Source organism: Alosa sapidissima, chromosome 15 (genome assembly GCF_018492685.1).
Source record: "Alosa sapidissima isolate fAloSap1 chromosome 15, fAloSap1.pri, whole genome shotgun sequence".
NCBI classification, from domain to species: domain Eukaryota; kingdom Metazoa; phylum Chordata; class Actinopteri; order Clupeiformes; family Clupeidae; genus Alosa; species Alosa sapidissima.
In genome coordinates this window covers 16,116,978-16,131,385 of record NC_055971.1, presented here as the reverse complement: position 1 = coordinate 16,131,385, position 14,408 = coordinate 16,116,978, and the positions used below count along the sequence as shown (strand labels likewise).

Sequence of the window (14,408 nt, the reverse complement as noted above, 5' to 3'; positions counted from 1 at the left end):
AGCACACAACCCATCATGAAAAAGCCATTAGCGGAAACCGGTGTGAGGACCGATCGGGTTAACTCCTGTGTGTCTGTGCAGCTGACCTTGTAAACCCTCCCTGTGGTGCAAAGTCGTCATGCCCGCAGGGCGATGTAAAAACAATCACATCCCAGCAACAGATGCCACTCTCATTCCAATTTCGTTCATCACGATGGAGCATGAAGCATCACTTGACAGTCCGTGGCGAACATAATAGTGTTTGTATTTGCGTGCAACACTGCACGAATATCCTAATTTAAGAAAGTGTGACAGAGAAAACAGCTTTTGTGTGCTTTGAATGAGCACATAATCAACCCCCCCCCACCCACCCACACACCCACACACACACACACCATTGTTACACACACCCCAAGGCCTTGCCCCCTACAATAATGACAAAAAAACAACAGAAGGCTGTTTAAAGTTATTTGGTGAGTTAAACAAAGTGGTATCATCATCAATGCGGAGTAGGCTGATGTTCATGACCCCAGAGTGTAGCACTAGCTGCCTGGCAGCTCTAGCTGCTGGCTGCAGTAACTCGACTACAAAGCCATGCCTGGGAATTAGCCAGTGACATGGCAGTAAATTTCAGCTAAGTCACACACACTCACGAGGAGTCTCTCATCTGTGGACAGGGGATCCGGTTACGGTGGGAAGGAGCTCTCTGCCTCTCTGAGCACTGGTGTCTGACTGGCTGTGTTTTATCGGCAGGTGATTTAGTGCTGGGGAGGCCTGCCAGGGAGTCACACAGACTCTGCACTCTTTCTCCAGGACAAGCCCCAAGGCAGAGGGGTCCATATCTCTCCCGCTCCATATAGATGACATTTGCTGAAAATAGAGGACTGCCACGACTCCCAAGAGAATAAATCAAAGTTCTTTCTGCCGGTATGTGGAAATCTTATCTCTTCCACCGAAAAGCTACATCAGAAAGATAAGAAAGGGGAAGGAAAAAAAGGAGACGGTTTAGTGGAAAAACAGGTAAATCACTGCTCTGAAGACATCTTGTGTTGCAAGGGGGGACGTAGTGACGCAAAGGCCATCTAAAATTGTTGCAACACGTTTGAGGGTCGACCTCCAGGGGTGAGATCACACATTCCTCCCTTTTAACACTCCCTGCGCCCGACACCAAGTCTCTCAGCATCACGTCAAAACTCACCCCTGTCAGCTTGACAGCATCATATGGCAGAGAGCGCAGAAGCTTTGAAAAGGCCATCCTTCCTTCATCTCTGTTAGTCTACTCTTTGACATTTTCACTCATGCACTCATACACACAACGGCCGTATAGCAGCAATTCAATCCAAGAACAAAAAAAAACAAAAAAACAAGAAACACTTCACACTTCAGGTGGTTACAGGGCATCAGAGGGAAGATAGACACAATACAACACAGCACAGCACAGCACAACACAACACAACACTGCCGAGACACTATTTTGTCTGTTCTCATGCTTTTGCATAAACTCCACCAGCTCCAGTGTTTTAAAATAGCCACGCTGCTTGTTTTGGTCTGTGCCCCTAAGGCAGAGAGGGTCATGTTATCTTACAGCAATATGGGAAGCAGCCGTGGGACTAACATCACTGCTAAACCCATAGTGCGGCACTGAGGAGAATGAGGCATGCCGACCACTGCCCACACATGGCAGCCGTGCGGAGAGTGGGGGGGGGGGGAGGGGTTGGGGGGGGGTGTTGTTTTACATAGCAGGTGAACTGCTGTGTATATGTGTGTGTGTGTGCATATATGGCCATTTAAAACACTTCTGGGCGATTATAAGTAATGAAATTAACAAGAGCCAGCTCAACTTTAAAGAATAAATTAAAAACAGTAAATTAGAAGGATGGCCCAATATTGTGTGTGTGTATGGTGTGTGGTAGTGTGTGGGGGGGGGGGGGGTAATGGGGTGTGTGGGAGGGGGATGATGAAGCGGCTGACACAACACAGTGGTGGAAGAGTCTCATCTCATTCTGTCCGTCTCTCTCTCCTCCATCTGCATCCCTCTTCTCTTTTAGAGAAAGCCATAATGAGCAGGAGACTGAAGAGGGCCAGGGGGCACTTGAGGGTATATTATCATTTAAGGAGGGTAAAAACGTGCAGCGCTACAAAGTGAGTGAGGCTTTCTGCAGGAAATCACTTGCATAAACCTCTTTAGATCAGCTGGCAACTTGTTATTGTGTGCGCAAATGGCACTCCTCCCTTTTAAACACAAAAAGCCATTCCGAAGTGGCTCATTACATTAAGATACTCGAGTCCACATTTCTTCATGTCATTCTAATGCCACCTACTACTGTACAATATCCATTGCATTTGCAGTAAAAGGCAGATGATATCTGTAGAAACCTCTTCCTGCCTTTAATGACCTCTTTCCTTCTCTTGCTGCTGGAGCTAAAGATGATTTGTTTAGTCTGTGTGTTTGATTAAGCATGTGTGTGTATCTGTCTGTAATGTGTGTGTACATGTTTCTACTGCACATAGAACTCAGCGTGTTTATGTTGTGTGTAGTGTGCATGTTGGTGCATCCAACTGTGTGTGTGTGTGTGTGTGTGTGTGTGTGTGCGTGCCTGTCGGCCGGGTGAGAGGCAGAGGCTGCTGGGGAGATGGTGGCCATGTGTGTGTAGTCAGAGGATGTCAGAGCTCCACCCCCACTCCACTAAAAGGGCTCTCAGTGACACACAGGCTGACTCAGGCCTCTGTGTGCAGCGCCACTCACACACTCACTTCAGAGATGACACACACACACACACACACACACACACACACAGACACACATGTACACACACACACAACCATTTAGTCAGTCAGAGACACAGTGGAGGTACAGATTATAGCAGAGCATTTTAGCTTTATCTCCTTTAACAGTAACGTGAGCCAAGCCACACAGGTAGCTACAGAACAACTCCAAACACACACACACACACATTTGCAAAACCCCTGATGAGTAGAGAGGAGAGCAGTTACCAATGGGGTGGGGGTAGAGGGTGGCTGCAAGAGCGCAGCCTCAGTTTGTTAAAAGCAATGGCTTCCCCTCTAAACACAAGCCCCTAATGGCACACTAAATGTCTCCCGACAAAAATAGACCGTGTGGCAGATGGAGTGTAAGAAAGGCATGAGAGAGAAAGAAGAAAGAGAGACAGAGAGAGAGAGAGAGAGAGAGAGAGAGAGAGAGAGAGAGAGAGAGAGAGAGAGCGAGAGAGCATGAGAGCAAGAGATCGAGAGAGAGAGAGGGGGAAATGAGAGCGAGATCAGCGAGAATCAGAGATAGCACACAGTGAGACGGGTTAGAGAAGGCAGCGCGATGAAAAATAGACAAGCTGAGCTTTTTTGCCCGAGAAGGCCGCATGAAAAGCCACAGAACAATTCCATGAGATCATAAACAGATACTGCCAAAAGACCGACAGCAGCAAATATACACCCAGCCATAAGAATCACGGCCATTAATCAGTGTGTGCTCATATAACTACTGGATCTCCACTGTGAAGGGCTCTTTCACAGGCCCAGTCTCATAACAATGAGAGTTCATTTCACCGCGTTCATCTTCATTTTGGGCACGGACAGCTCTCTTGTGAATTATATCATTATCTCCAATCTCCTTTTGTAATAACGTCCTCTCTTCCTCCTCTTCCTCCTCCTCCTTCTGGGTGCTCGTCATGCAGACATATTAGGTGCCGTGTCAGAGGAGAGGGTAAAAGTGGCACAGAAAGTGAAACAAACTCTTTCGTTTTGGATTTTTATTCGTAACCACGTTTGGCATTTTCCCCAAGAGTTTACAAAACACATCAAGGCTAGAGAAATTAAATGTCCCCCCCCCCCCCCCCCCCCTTTCATGTTTGGAAACTGGGACAGAAGGAGACGGTCCTTTTTGGCCACCTGAGGCACCTGTAGGGCATGCAGCTGTAGCCCCAGCCCAAGCGAGAGAAGGCGCCCTACTTTCACCAGATGCAAAAGGCCACAAAAGTCTCTCCAAAAAGTCGCAGGGAAAGCAACAGCCTTTAATGGCCAGTTCAGTTGCCTCCTCTCGCTTCCTGGGGTCTTGGTAGTGGGCCGTGGGCCCGGTCCCTGGTCTCGGCTGGTCAAGGCTGGTTGTGCTGGCGTGTGGGTGCCTCCTGTTTCTTCTCAAAGCTCTCCCAGTAAGCCGGGTCCTCCTCCGAGAGAGGCACGGCGCCCAAGACCAGCTCGCTGAAGCTCAACACGGTGAACTTAAGAGGCCTGGCGTGGCCAGCAAGGCCAGGCTGACAGTGCTCCTGTTCACAGAGAGACACACACACACACAGAGAGATGAATAGAGAACATACGAAACATTAGAGAGCAATCAATGACCAATAGAAAGAATAACAGACCGAAAAATATTGTGAGGGAGAGGAGAGACAAGAGAGGGTTCAGGAAGATAAACAATGCCTATTTTTGTACTCAAGAGTGTTTGCCCACAATGCCACTTGCTGTGCGTGTTTGGGTGAGTGAGGCCGTTCGTCCCTCCCTCCTGGTGAGGCCCCTCATCCATCTCTAATGACTCACCCTCTCGGCCGCCGCCACTGCTGCCGGCGATCCTCTGCGGCTCAGGGCCACCGCCACATGATGGTGCTGGTCCAGCAGGCACTCCTGCAACGGCATATTAGACAGCCTCAGACAACCGCCGGTGCCATGGCACCACGACATTACCGACCCGCCATCCCCAACCCTTCCACAGCATGTACAGAGAACCTGTTCTACGACACAACAGGCTGCCAAGCTGGGCTTCTGTGTGCTTACACAGCGTACAGAGTACAAGCAAGACGGATTTTGCAATATTTCCAAGAGCCATTTCTCAGAGGGATGCTTCGTGCCACTTCTGGGAAATGAGAAAAAGAGGGACATTCCTGTCCCGCGATCGCTCCCCTCCTTCCTCTCCTCCCTTCAAAAGTCTCCAGCCTTCTGTCCGTCCTTTCTCTCTTCCTCCTCCTCTAGCGTCCACTCCACGTCTCTGCTCTGGCGCTGCACTCCCCCTGCTGCTAAATCCATTGCACAAACACTGAGGTTCTCATTCCCTGCTCCCCGCTTAACTCGTCACACCCCACCTCGGCTATTATCTGCCACCGGCTCCTGGGCCTCCGAGCGCCACTCACGCACGCACGCAGACGCTGCGCCCATTAACGGAGAGTCAATCTCCATCCCGCACACACTCCGGTAACACACACACACACACATGCTCGCACTCACACACACACACACACACACACACACACACATACACACAAGCACATCTGTTGTGCATGCTGGGAAGACATTTACGCATGGAGAGGTAGAGAGAGACGGCATGGCTTTTGGATGTGAGTGTGTGTGAGTGTGAGTGTGTGTGTGAGAGTGTGAGAGAGAGAGAGAGAGAGAGAGAGAGAGAGAGAGAGAGAGAGAGACAGTGTGCTCACGAACATCCCAAAACATTCCTAGCAGGGGTCTCGGGAGAGGTTTCATGGAAAAAATGAGCTCCTCCAGCAGTTCAAGGGGAGCCACTCGCTGTGCCTCTCTCCAGCGCAGGCACTTTGAAGTGGGGGAGCATACGTGAGGGGCTGCGCTGGGCGGAGGACCGGGGGTGCTCAGCGGCCTGACTGGGGGTGGGGGTTGGGTTGGGACGCAGACATACGACCATCTCCTGGAGTGAGATGTGGATTAGGGACATTGGGAGAGATGGGGGGGGGGGGAGAAGGGGCTCTATCTATCCTTCAGATGGGCCATCCTTCTAAGCAGAGTTCAGCTCAAGGTCTCCTCCTTTCAAAACTCCTTCTTCCCCTTGTCACCATCCTCATGTGTGTGTGTTAGCTCATAGGAATTAAGGCCTCATACTCTGTAAAGGCCCTTGAGATGATGCTCACTGTTAAAGATTTTTGAATAAGACTGATCTGACATTCACCTTGCACAATGCAAGTCTGAGAACGCTAAAACGATCCTAGCTATTTTGTTGGTAACAAATTAGTATTTGTATGCAGGTCTAGGTGTATTCCAGGGACGCAGTGGGATATGCACTACTAACTACCTGAACTTCTGTATGGACATTGTTGTTCCCACCAGAACTGTACGCTGCTTTCCCAACAACAAGCCTTGGATAACCAGCAATGTCAAGACCCTTCTTAACAGGAAAAAGATGACGTTCAGAGAGGGGGACATGGCAGAGCTGAGGCGCGTGCAAGGGGAACTCAAAGTCAAGCTGAAGGAGGCTAAGGAGGACTACAGAAGGAAGGTGGAACAGATGTTGCAGGAAAACAACATGAAGGAGGCATGGGACAGCATGAAGGTTATCACTGGCCTGAAGAAGAGCAGCAGCTCTGTGGAGGGAGACCTGGACAGGGCGAACCAGTTGAACCACTTCTACAACAGGTTTGACTGCCCTGCTCCAGCTCCAATGGCGGTGGTCTGTCCACCATCCCCCAGCCCCCACCCCCACACCCCCTCAATACCAGTGCAACACTCACCTCCATCATCACAGGCTATCGTACCCCCACCATCACTGGATATTGCACCCCTCCCCCACATGGCGATCACAAACAATGAGGTGACAACGGCCTCAGTCAACAGCCATCAGACACACAGATCCCAGATGCACCCCTCCCCTTACACCCCCCATCATCACAACAGCTCAAGTGAGAGCACAACTAAAGACACTGCGCATCAATAAAGCAGCGGGGCCTGACAGACTGTGTCCAAGGCTACTCAAGGCCTGTGCTGCTGAACTGGGGGAGCCACTGAAGCACATCTTCAATTTGAGCCTACGCCTTGAACAAGTCCCAACACTGTGGAAGACATCATGTCTCACCCCTGTCCCTAAGAAGCCACACCCTAGTGAGCTTAATGACTACAGACCTGTCGCTCTTACATCACATGTGATGAAAACAATGGAGCGACTGGTCTTAGGTATGCTCAGACCCCAGGTACGCCATGCACTAGACCCGTTACAATTTGCATACCAGGAGAAAGTGCGCGTGGACGATGCCATCACTTATCTTCTACAAAGGACACATTCACACCTAGACAAGGGGAAAAGTGCTGTGAGAATCATGTTCTTTGATTTCTCAAGTGCTTTTAATACCATCCAACCCCTCAGACTGGGAGACAAGCTCTTGCAGATGGGTGTGGACGCTCACCTGGTAACCTGGATTACAGATTACCTGACCGAGCGACCACAGTTCATCAGACTGAAGAACTGTCTCTCTGACACTGTGATCAGCAGCACCGGAGCTCTCTCCAGTCCTGTTCACCCTGTATACATCTGACTTCTGCTACAACACCGAGTCATGCCACATGCAGAAGTTTTCTGACGATACTGCAATTGTGGGGTGTATCAGGAACGGGCAGGAGGAGGAGTACAGGAGCCTGGTGGAGGACTTTGTGCAATGGTGCAAACTCAATCATCTTCAACTCAAAACTTCAAAGACCAAGGAGATGGTGGTGGATTTCCGCAGGTTTAAGCCCACTCTGCTACCAGTCCCCATTGCACTCCAGTGGAGACCCAGATACTTGTAGGTGCTTACCACCTCCATATTGACCCCATCAGTCCCCATTGATGGGGTCAATATGGAGGTGGTAAGCACCTACAAGTATCTGGGTCTCCACCTGGACAATAAACTGGACTGGTCAGCCAACACTGACGCACTCTACAAAGGAAAGGGCAGAGCAGGCTGTACTTCCTGAGGAGGCTGCGGTCCTTCAATGTGTGCAGCAAGCTCCTCAGGATGTATTACCAGTCTGTTGTTGCCAGCGTCCTCTTCTATGCAGTGGTATGCTGGGGAGGAAGCACAAAGAAGAAGGATGCGGGGCGAATTGACAGGCTTGTAAGGAAAGCTGGCTCTGTAGTGGGAGCTGAACTGGAGTGCATCACTGCAATATCTGACAAAAGGACCCTGAACAAACTGATCAACATCTTGGGCAATGAGTGTCACCCACTCCACAGCACTATTGTTAAGCAGAAGAGCCTGATCCGTTGGAGACTTCGCTCACTGCCTTGCACAACAGACAGACTGAGGAAGTCATTTGTCCCCAGGGCCATTGAACTCTTCAATGCTTCACTTAAGGGAAGAGAGATAGACTTCTCCGCATAGTCTGTCTGCCTCTTCACCCCCTCCATGTTTGGATACTGTCTGTCCACTAGCCACTTTTTACCACTGTCTTTCTGCCTCACTGTTTGCGTGCTATATTAGCACATTAGTACATATGCATAACCCCTCCCTCCATGCCATAGTTGAACTGTGGCCACACTTATACCTTTTCTTAAAATAGTTATATATATAGATGTATAGATATATAGACTCTATTCTTGCACTGTTGCACTTACTCATTTGCACTATCACCATGACACTCACTCACACAGAGCACCTTACTATGCACAGAGAATCACAGGCTCAGTCCCTGCCTCAGTCATTGCAAGCGCCTCTTGATTGATTAATCACCACTATGTGGATACTTTTTTTAGAATTGATTTAGATTAAGTGTTAGTTAGTATAATTTGTATTTTAGTATATTCTTTATCTTCTACTGTCCTTATTGCTTAGTTGTGTTTTTATATTATATACTTTTAATTACTTTTTCTGCTGTTAGTGAATGTGTGTGTGTGTTGTCTGTATGCTACTGAGACCTTGAATTTCTACTGGGGATCAATAAAGTATCTATCTATCTATCTATCTATCTATCTATCTATCTATCTATCACACTGAGCTAGAGCTGATTATCAACGGCACATGCCCAGAGAGTTGTGACAAGCGTTCCATACTTTGTTGGCAGCGCAGGTGACATAACATGACCCCCCTCAGCGAACCCTCTCTTTAGCACCCATTGATCTAACTAGGAGACGGCTCATGCTAGTGGCCTCCGTGTCTCCTCCGTCCCCAGCCACAGTGCTGTTATTAAGCCCAAACCTGCCATTATGTGGAGAGTCTGAGAGCTGACCTTACCCTGCTCCTGCTGTCACACACACACACACACACACACACACACACACACACGGCAGCGCGTCGCAGCCACACACCGACCCACTCCCATCACACACACACACGCATGAATGCACACACAGACATTGGAAATGATACCGCAGAGACACACCACACATCCTCATTGACCCAAAATGCCAAATCGACACAAGGCAGGTTGGTGGGGGGCGAGGGTGTGTGTGTGTATGTGTGTGTGTGTGTGAAGGCCTTGGGGGTCGTTTTTTGTGCCATTTTTGCTTCGACGTGGTGCCATCTAAGGGAGCCTGAAGTGTGGGTGTAATGACAGCATCTGTTGCGGGGCGGCAGAAGGCGCTAATAGAAGCGTTTCCATGCAGGCCGGCGGGCGGGCACACCGAGGAACCGATCCATTTCCTTAACGGTGGAGCTCTTGAGGAGGTCGGCAGCCAGGGTGAACTGTGACGCACTGATGCAGAGAACAGAGACCTTTGACCCCAGGCTAAGAGCGTCTGCAAGGCCCTTGCTGGGTATGCGCTTCTGAGCAGAAATGGCCTCAGCTGTGAGGAACACCCTTTCTCTGTCCAGGTGTCCCTTAAAGGTGTAGGTTTTTGAACATTCTATGTTCCGTAACAATTGAAGGTTCTAAAATTCTATGTTGAATTCAATGAACCCAGATATTCTTTAGAATGTTAATTTCCCAACATTCCCGTCACACCGGTGTGACGGTACTCCTTTAAGGGTTAACCACCACTACTCTTACTAAGAATAGTGGCATCTTCATATAGTAGATCCATATCCTCATAGGGATCTACTATTTGGTACTTTTTTTCCAAATGTGAGGAGCAAGAGAGAGTGCCAACCACTAGTGGAGTCTAACACAATGCTTTATTATTCATGTCCCTCCTCCCCTACTGATGATCATAGGAAATACTCCGGTCTCCTCATGAAAGAGGCCTCTGTCAACTCCATCCCGCTCCTCCTGAAGACAGGCGTTGTTGTGTCACTGTGGCACGTCAGTGATCATGCAGGTGTGTGTGTGTGTGTGTGTGTGTGTGTGTGTGTGTGTGTGTGTGTGTGTGTGTGTGTCGTTGCTGGTTTGTTATCAAAGCTTACTGCCTCACACTCTTCCCAGCTCCTGTCGTGTTGTTTCATATTCTCGGCGAGTCTTCTGTGCGCGGGGCGCGGAAGAGCAGGTTCAGTTCGTCGGCCCTTTTCATTTACACGCTCGTAGCTTTGCCCGCCGCGGGGGAGCAGTTTCCTGCATGCTCCCTTGAGCGCTTCTCTTAAACTCTTTTCAGATGCATATTAAGGTGCCGTGCCAGAGGTTCTCAAGGTGACTCTCTTGGGGAGAATAAAGTGAAAATGGAGACGGAACCAGAGTGTTCAGTCCCTTTTTTCAGCTTCAGGGACTGTGATTATATGGGCGTGTGTGTTGTGTGTGTGTGTGTGTGAGAGAGAGAGAGAGAGAGATGAAAAATATCAGGTAATATACTAAATGTGCTGCTATGTGACAATGATGCAGTCAACCTATAGTGCCAACCCAAAGCTAGACTAAGGCATGGGTGACACCTTCTGGTCAGAAGTAAAACTGCAGCACTTGAGGAACAATGCTGCGGTATGGTAGAGGCTATGGCATTAAAATGTTGAGGGCTGTGAATTTCCATACTGCAAAAGGCAGTTAAAGACCTGATGAAGATGACAGGAGTGATATCCTGAGGGTGAGCTGCTATCTCCCCAGAGTTCACTTTCACACTCCAGTATTATACTAGCCTCGTTGACACTATGCTCTTCTCAATTGAGAGTGGGCCAGGAAAAGGTTCATTGACTTCCAGCGGGGGCGGAAGTCAATGAACCAAATAGTTTCAGAAGGGTAGCAGTCTTGTAAACAAAGGTTTTAAATGCAGTTGTTTACTCAATTCCAAAGAAATACATGTCCATGCTGGATTAGCGATTGTATTTGCGTGCCTGTGATTTAGGGACATTGGAAATGCGCTTCAATGGCCTCTTAGCCAGACGGACCTGCAGAGCAAATCCCAAATTTGCCGACTATTTGGTGGCTCAGGCTTATAAGGAATGTACAGTGGTCAGACACTGGACGAGTCCTATCCCCTAAATGACCAAAATGTTCCATCCAGCACTCTACACACACAACAGATCTAAAATGTCTCCCTACTTACCTCAAATGTCCAGTCCTCCTCCTCCTCCCCATCCAGGTGCATTCTGGTCTCAGTGCACACCTGTCCCTCCAGGATTTGCCGAGGTGATATGTGAAACTCTATCCGCTGCAGATCGAACCCCAGGCCCGTCCCAATGGCCTTGATGAAGCTCTCCTTCAGGGTCTTGATACACAGACAAGACACTGATTGACACCCAAAACCTTATGAGCCTGGGCACTTGAAATAAACAAAATAAAGCATCAGCATTGTCTTACATGAATCTGAAGTGGTAAACTGACTTTACTATTGAGAACATGTGCTATGTGTGTATTTTGGCAGAATATTTCAATATTAATGCACGTACGATCTAACCTCGCATGTGGAAATAGTCTCATAGATGTGCCTAGGGGATCAGAGATTTCTCTCGCCTTTTTTCTTTCTTTTTTTTTTTTTGGGGGGGGGGGGGTCTAGTCTGGACCCCCTTATGAGGAGGTGATTGGGAGCGGAATCAGTGCAAGGCCCTGGCGTTGCCATGGTTACCCAGTGCCGGTGGAACGTGTGGAGCTGCTCCCATTCCGACCCCGTGGCCCTGATGGTGTTCCACTCGTGCTCCGTGAACTGGCGGGTCATGAGCCGGAAAAACTCTGGGATGGAGCTGGAGCCTGAGACATGTGCAGGTGAAACACATGGAGAGAGTGGGTGAATGGACAAGATGGCGCACACACATGAACAAAAAAGACAGAACTCTTATGTTTACGTTTATATTCATTATATTGCCCATTGATTTCATTTAAAGTGACATATAGGTGTGGATGGGTGTGACACAAGAATACAGCTAGTAAAACAAATATTTGACAACTAAATTTATGTTCTTGCCAGACAAAAGTGCTATATTAAAACCAGAATGAAAATAAAAGTCTAAACTCTATTTAAATCATACAAGCTAAAACAAGTGTAAGCAAATATAAAACTGATCTAGTGTTACATGACACTAAGGACCCCCCGAGTGGAGTTACTTTCTCAGGTAGGTGCCAGAATCTGAAAAATAAAAGGTGTGCATTACTGTGCTGACAGCTGCTTTCAGTGAAATTAATAAATGCAAATACATGCACCATACACTTATTCAGGGAGCCAGCCCTGTCTTCAGAGATCCAGTGTTGTGCAGAATCCGGCAACTTAAATGATATGGCAAGGCCTTACCAACAACACAGTCTGAGGTTCAAATCCCAGAGAGCACACATAATGATGAAATGTACACCCAACCAGACTGCAAGTTGTCTGGAATAAAATTATCTATTAAAAATGAGTGCAAATGAATATAATTCTAAAGGGAGTGAAGTGAGGACAGAGAACTGTTGAGCAACAGAGACACCTAGTGGTCAAACATTTTTATTATTTTTTTTCCTCCTGAGTTTGGTGATGCCACAGCAAAGACAGTGACATCCAAAGGAAAGAGCTATTTGCATGATGTCACAGGGGTCAAAAGGCTACTAGAAAATCCTGCAAAAACTGTGACAGCGTAATTGTTTAACAGACAAAGAAAACCAGAGGTAAGGGCCTTTCTTCCCAAAGAAACTCCATGGGCTATATACTCAGAGGCATATAGTTACTCAATCCTTTGAAATGGAGGGGAGTTATTTCAGAAGGGATTTTGTGATTGTGTGGAGGGATTTGAAAGAGAGCCTCAGACATTATGACAGGGTTGGGCTAAAAGATTAAAGTTCTGACAGTTCGAGGTTGAAGCCAATAGGATTTAGTGTGAAAAGAGGTTGAAATAGAACCTGGCAGGACTCGAGAGACATCCTGGTAGGAGAGGCCAGTTTGTTCTGAGAGAGTCAAACGGATCTTGAACCTGAATCTCTCAATCCCTTGTATATTTGAAGTGCTTAAAACAATGCCAAAAATCTGTTATAGGGTATTTTAAGGCCTTCACGCCAGATAGCTAAGAACACAATGACATTTATTTTTCTGTCTGTTAAGAGACCCTTCACTCACTGGCATTGTACGTAATCTTATACTTCATACTGTACAATGTGCCCATTTGCACTGTAAAAATTCCCAAAACAAGATTAATTTTGAGCAAAATAGCTGTGTAGCTGTGTCAATCCAGACATGCACATTAGAATTGTCTCAGCCTCCAACTACAGCACAAGACCGCCACTACAAAAGAAAGTCATCATAGCATAGCATTAATGCAATGACCTCTCTTAAAACAAATGTGTTGAAAATAACACAACTTGCGTTGCTTTTAACACATCTCTGTGTCCAGATAGGGACAACACAGTTTGTATTGTTCCCTTTTTTATTTGTTACGCAATACGTGTTGAAATAACACAACTTGCGTTGAAAACAACACATATTGAGTTGTTTTTTAACACATCTGTGTCCAGATAGGGACAACACATTCGTTTTAACAGTACCTGGCCTGCTGGTCTTCATGACGTCTACTCCAACCTGCAGGCCAGGCTCTGCAGCCAGCACAGCGTAGTCACCCTGGTGGGACACGTTAAAGCTCCACTTCTGGTGTCCAGCATCAGCTATGGGGTTGGCCACCACTGGCTTCCCCTTAGGAGTCCTCTCCAACCGGATTTGATCCCAGACTATTCCCATCTTGTCCGACACAAGTTTACGGATCAGAAGTCTCCCGGCCTAACATGCACACATCAAAATATGCACAGCATTGAGACACACACATTCATCAGTGATCTTGAATATTTATAACCAAGTGAAGGGGAATTAAGTTATAAGGATAAAACAGAATAGTAGTGGTTATTCTGTCTTTGAGTTCAGAGGGAATCCTGTGTAAAATCATGCATGCGCTCCATACCATGGCTGACTTGGCATCTTTGGCAAACACAAACTGTCCAATCCGCTCCTTCTCCTCGCGCTGCACACACCGAGCAGCAAGCAACCACTCAGCACGAGTAGGGGACCACGACCCGCAACGAAACGCCCAACGCACACCCTCCATACTGCAATTTCAAGTGTCTATATGTATGACGAGCCACACCAGATATCCCTGAACAATACTACTTTGGAAGTCTCAATGTGGCAGCCCTTTACCGCATCATACGTAAGGAATAATGTGATACAGTAACCTCACTGCGGTCATTTGTAAGTGAGAACAGGTTTAGTCTCATTTCAAGGTAAACTAAAGTCACACAGGAGCACTATTGTCTCTGTTGACCTTTTATTTACAATCGCTCGAGCGTGTGCCCGCTTCTTCGCCAGACCTTTACAAGAGGACTTCAGCTTCGCACACACACATCCGGAAGGAGTTGACAAGGCGGGTTAAGCTAAAGTGGGAGTGACACAGAACGGACCAATCACA

At 47.8% G+C, this 14,408-nt stretch overlaps 1 protein-coding gene across 1 annotated transcript; it reads right to left on the bottom strand.

Moving 5' to 3' along the window:
- Positions 1–3,728: 3,728 nt before the first annotated feature.
- Positions 3,729–14,331, bottom strand: aasdhppt (aminoadipate-semialdehyde dehydrogenase-phosphopantetheinyl transferase). Its single transcript, XM_042063140.1, has 6 exons — positions 13,905–14,331; positions 13,498–13,726; positions 11,618–11,739; positions 11,099–11,260; positions 4,528–4,611; positions 3,729–4,256 (listed from the first exon to the last, which is right to left on the bottom strand). The coding sequence occupies exons 1-6, from the start codon at positions 14,046–14,048 to the stop codon at positions 4,086–4,088; spliced, it is 912 nt and encodes a 303-aa protein (XP_041919074.1). The 5' UTR covers positions 14,049–14,331; the 3' UTR covers positions 3,729–4,085.
- Between the last annotated feature and the right edge of the window lie 77 nt (positions 14,332–14,408).

Coding starts and splice junctions, on each gene's coding strand:
- aasdhppt (XM_042063140.1), bottom strand. CDS start 14,048: ATGGAGGGTGTGCGTTGGGCGTTTCGTTGCGGGTCGTGGTCCCCTACT. Junction 11,261..11,617: donor ACACGTTCCACCGGCACTGG/GTAACCATGGCA, acceptor CTGTGTATCAAG/ACCCTGAAGGAGAGCTTCAT. Junction 4,612..11,098: donor AGGAGGACTGGACATTTGAG/GTAAGTAGGGAG, acceptor ATGCCGTTGCAG/GAGTGCCTGCTGGACCAGCA.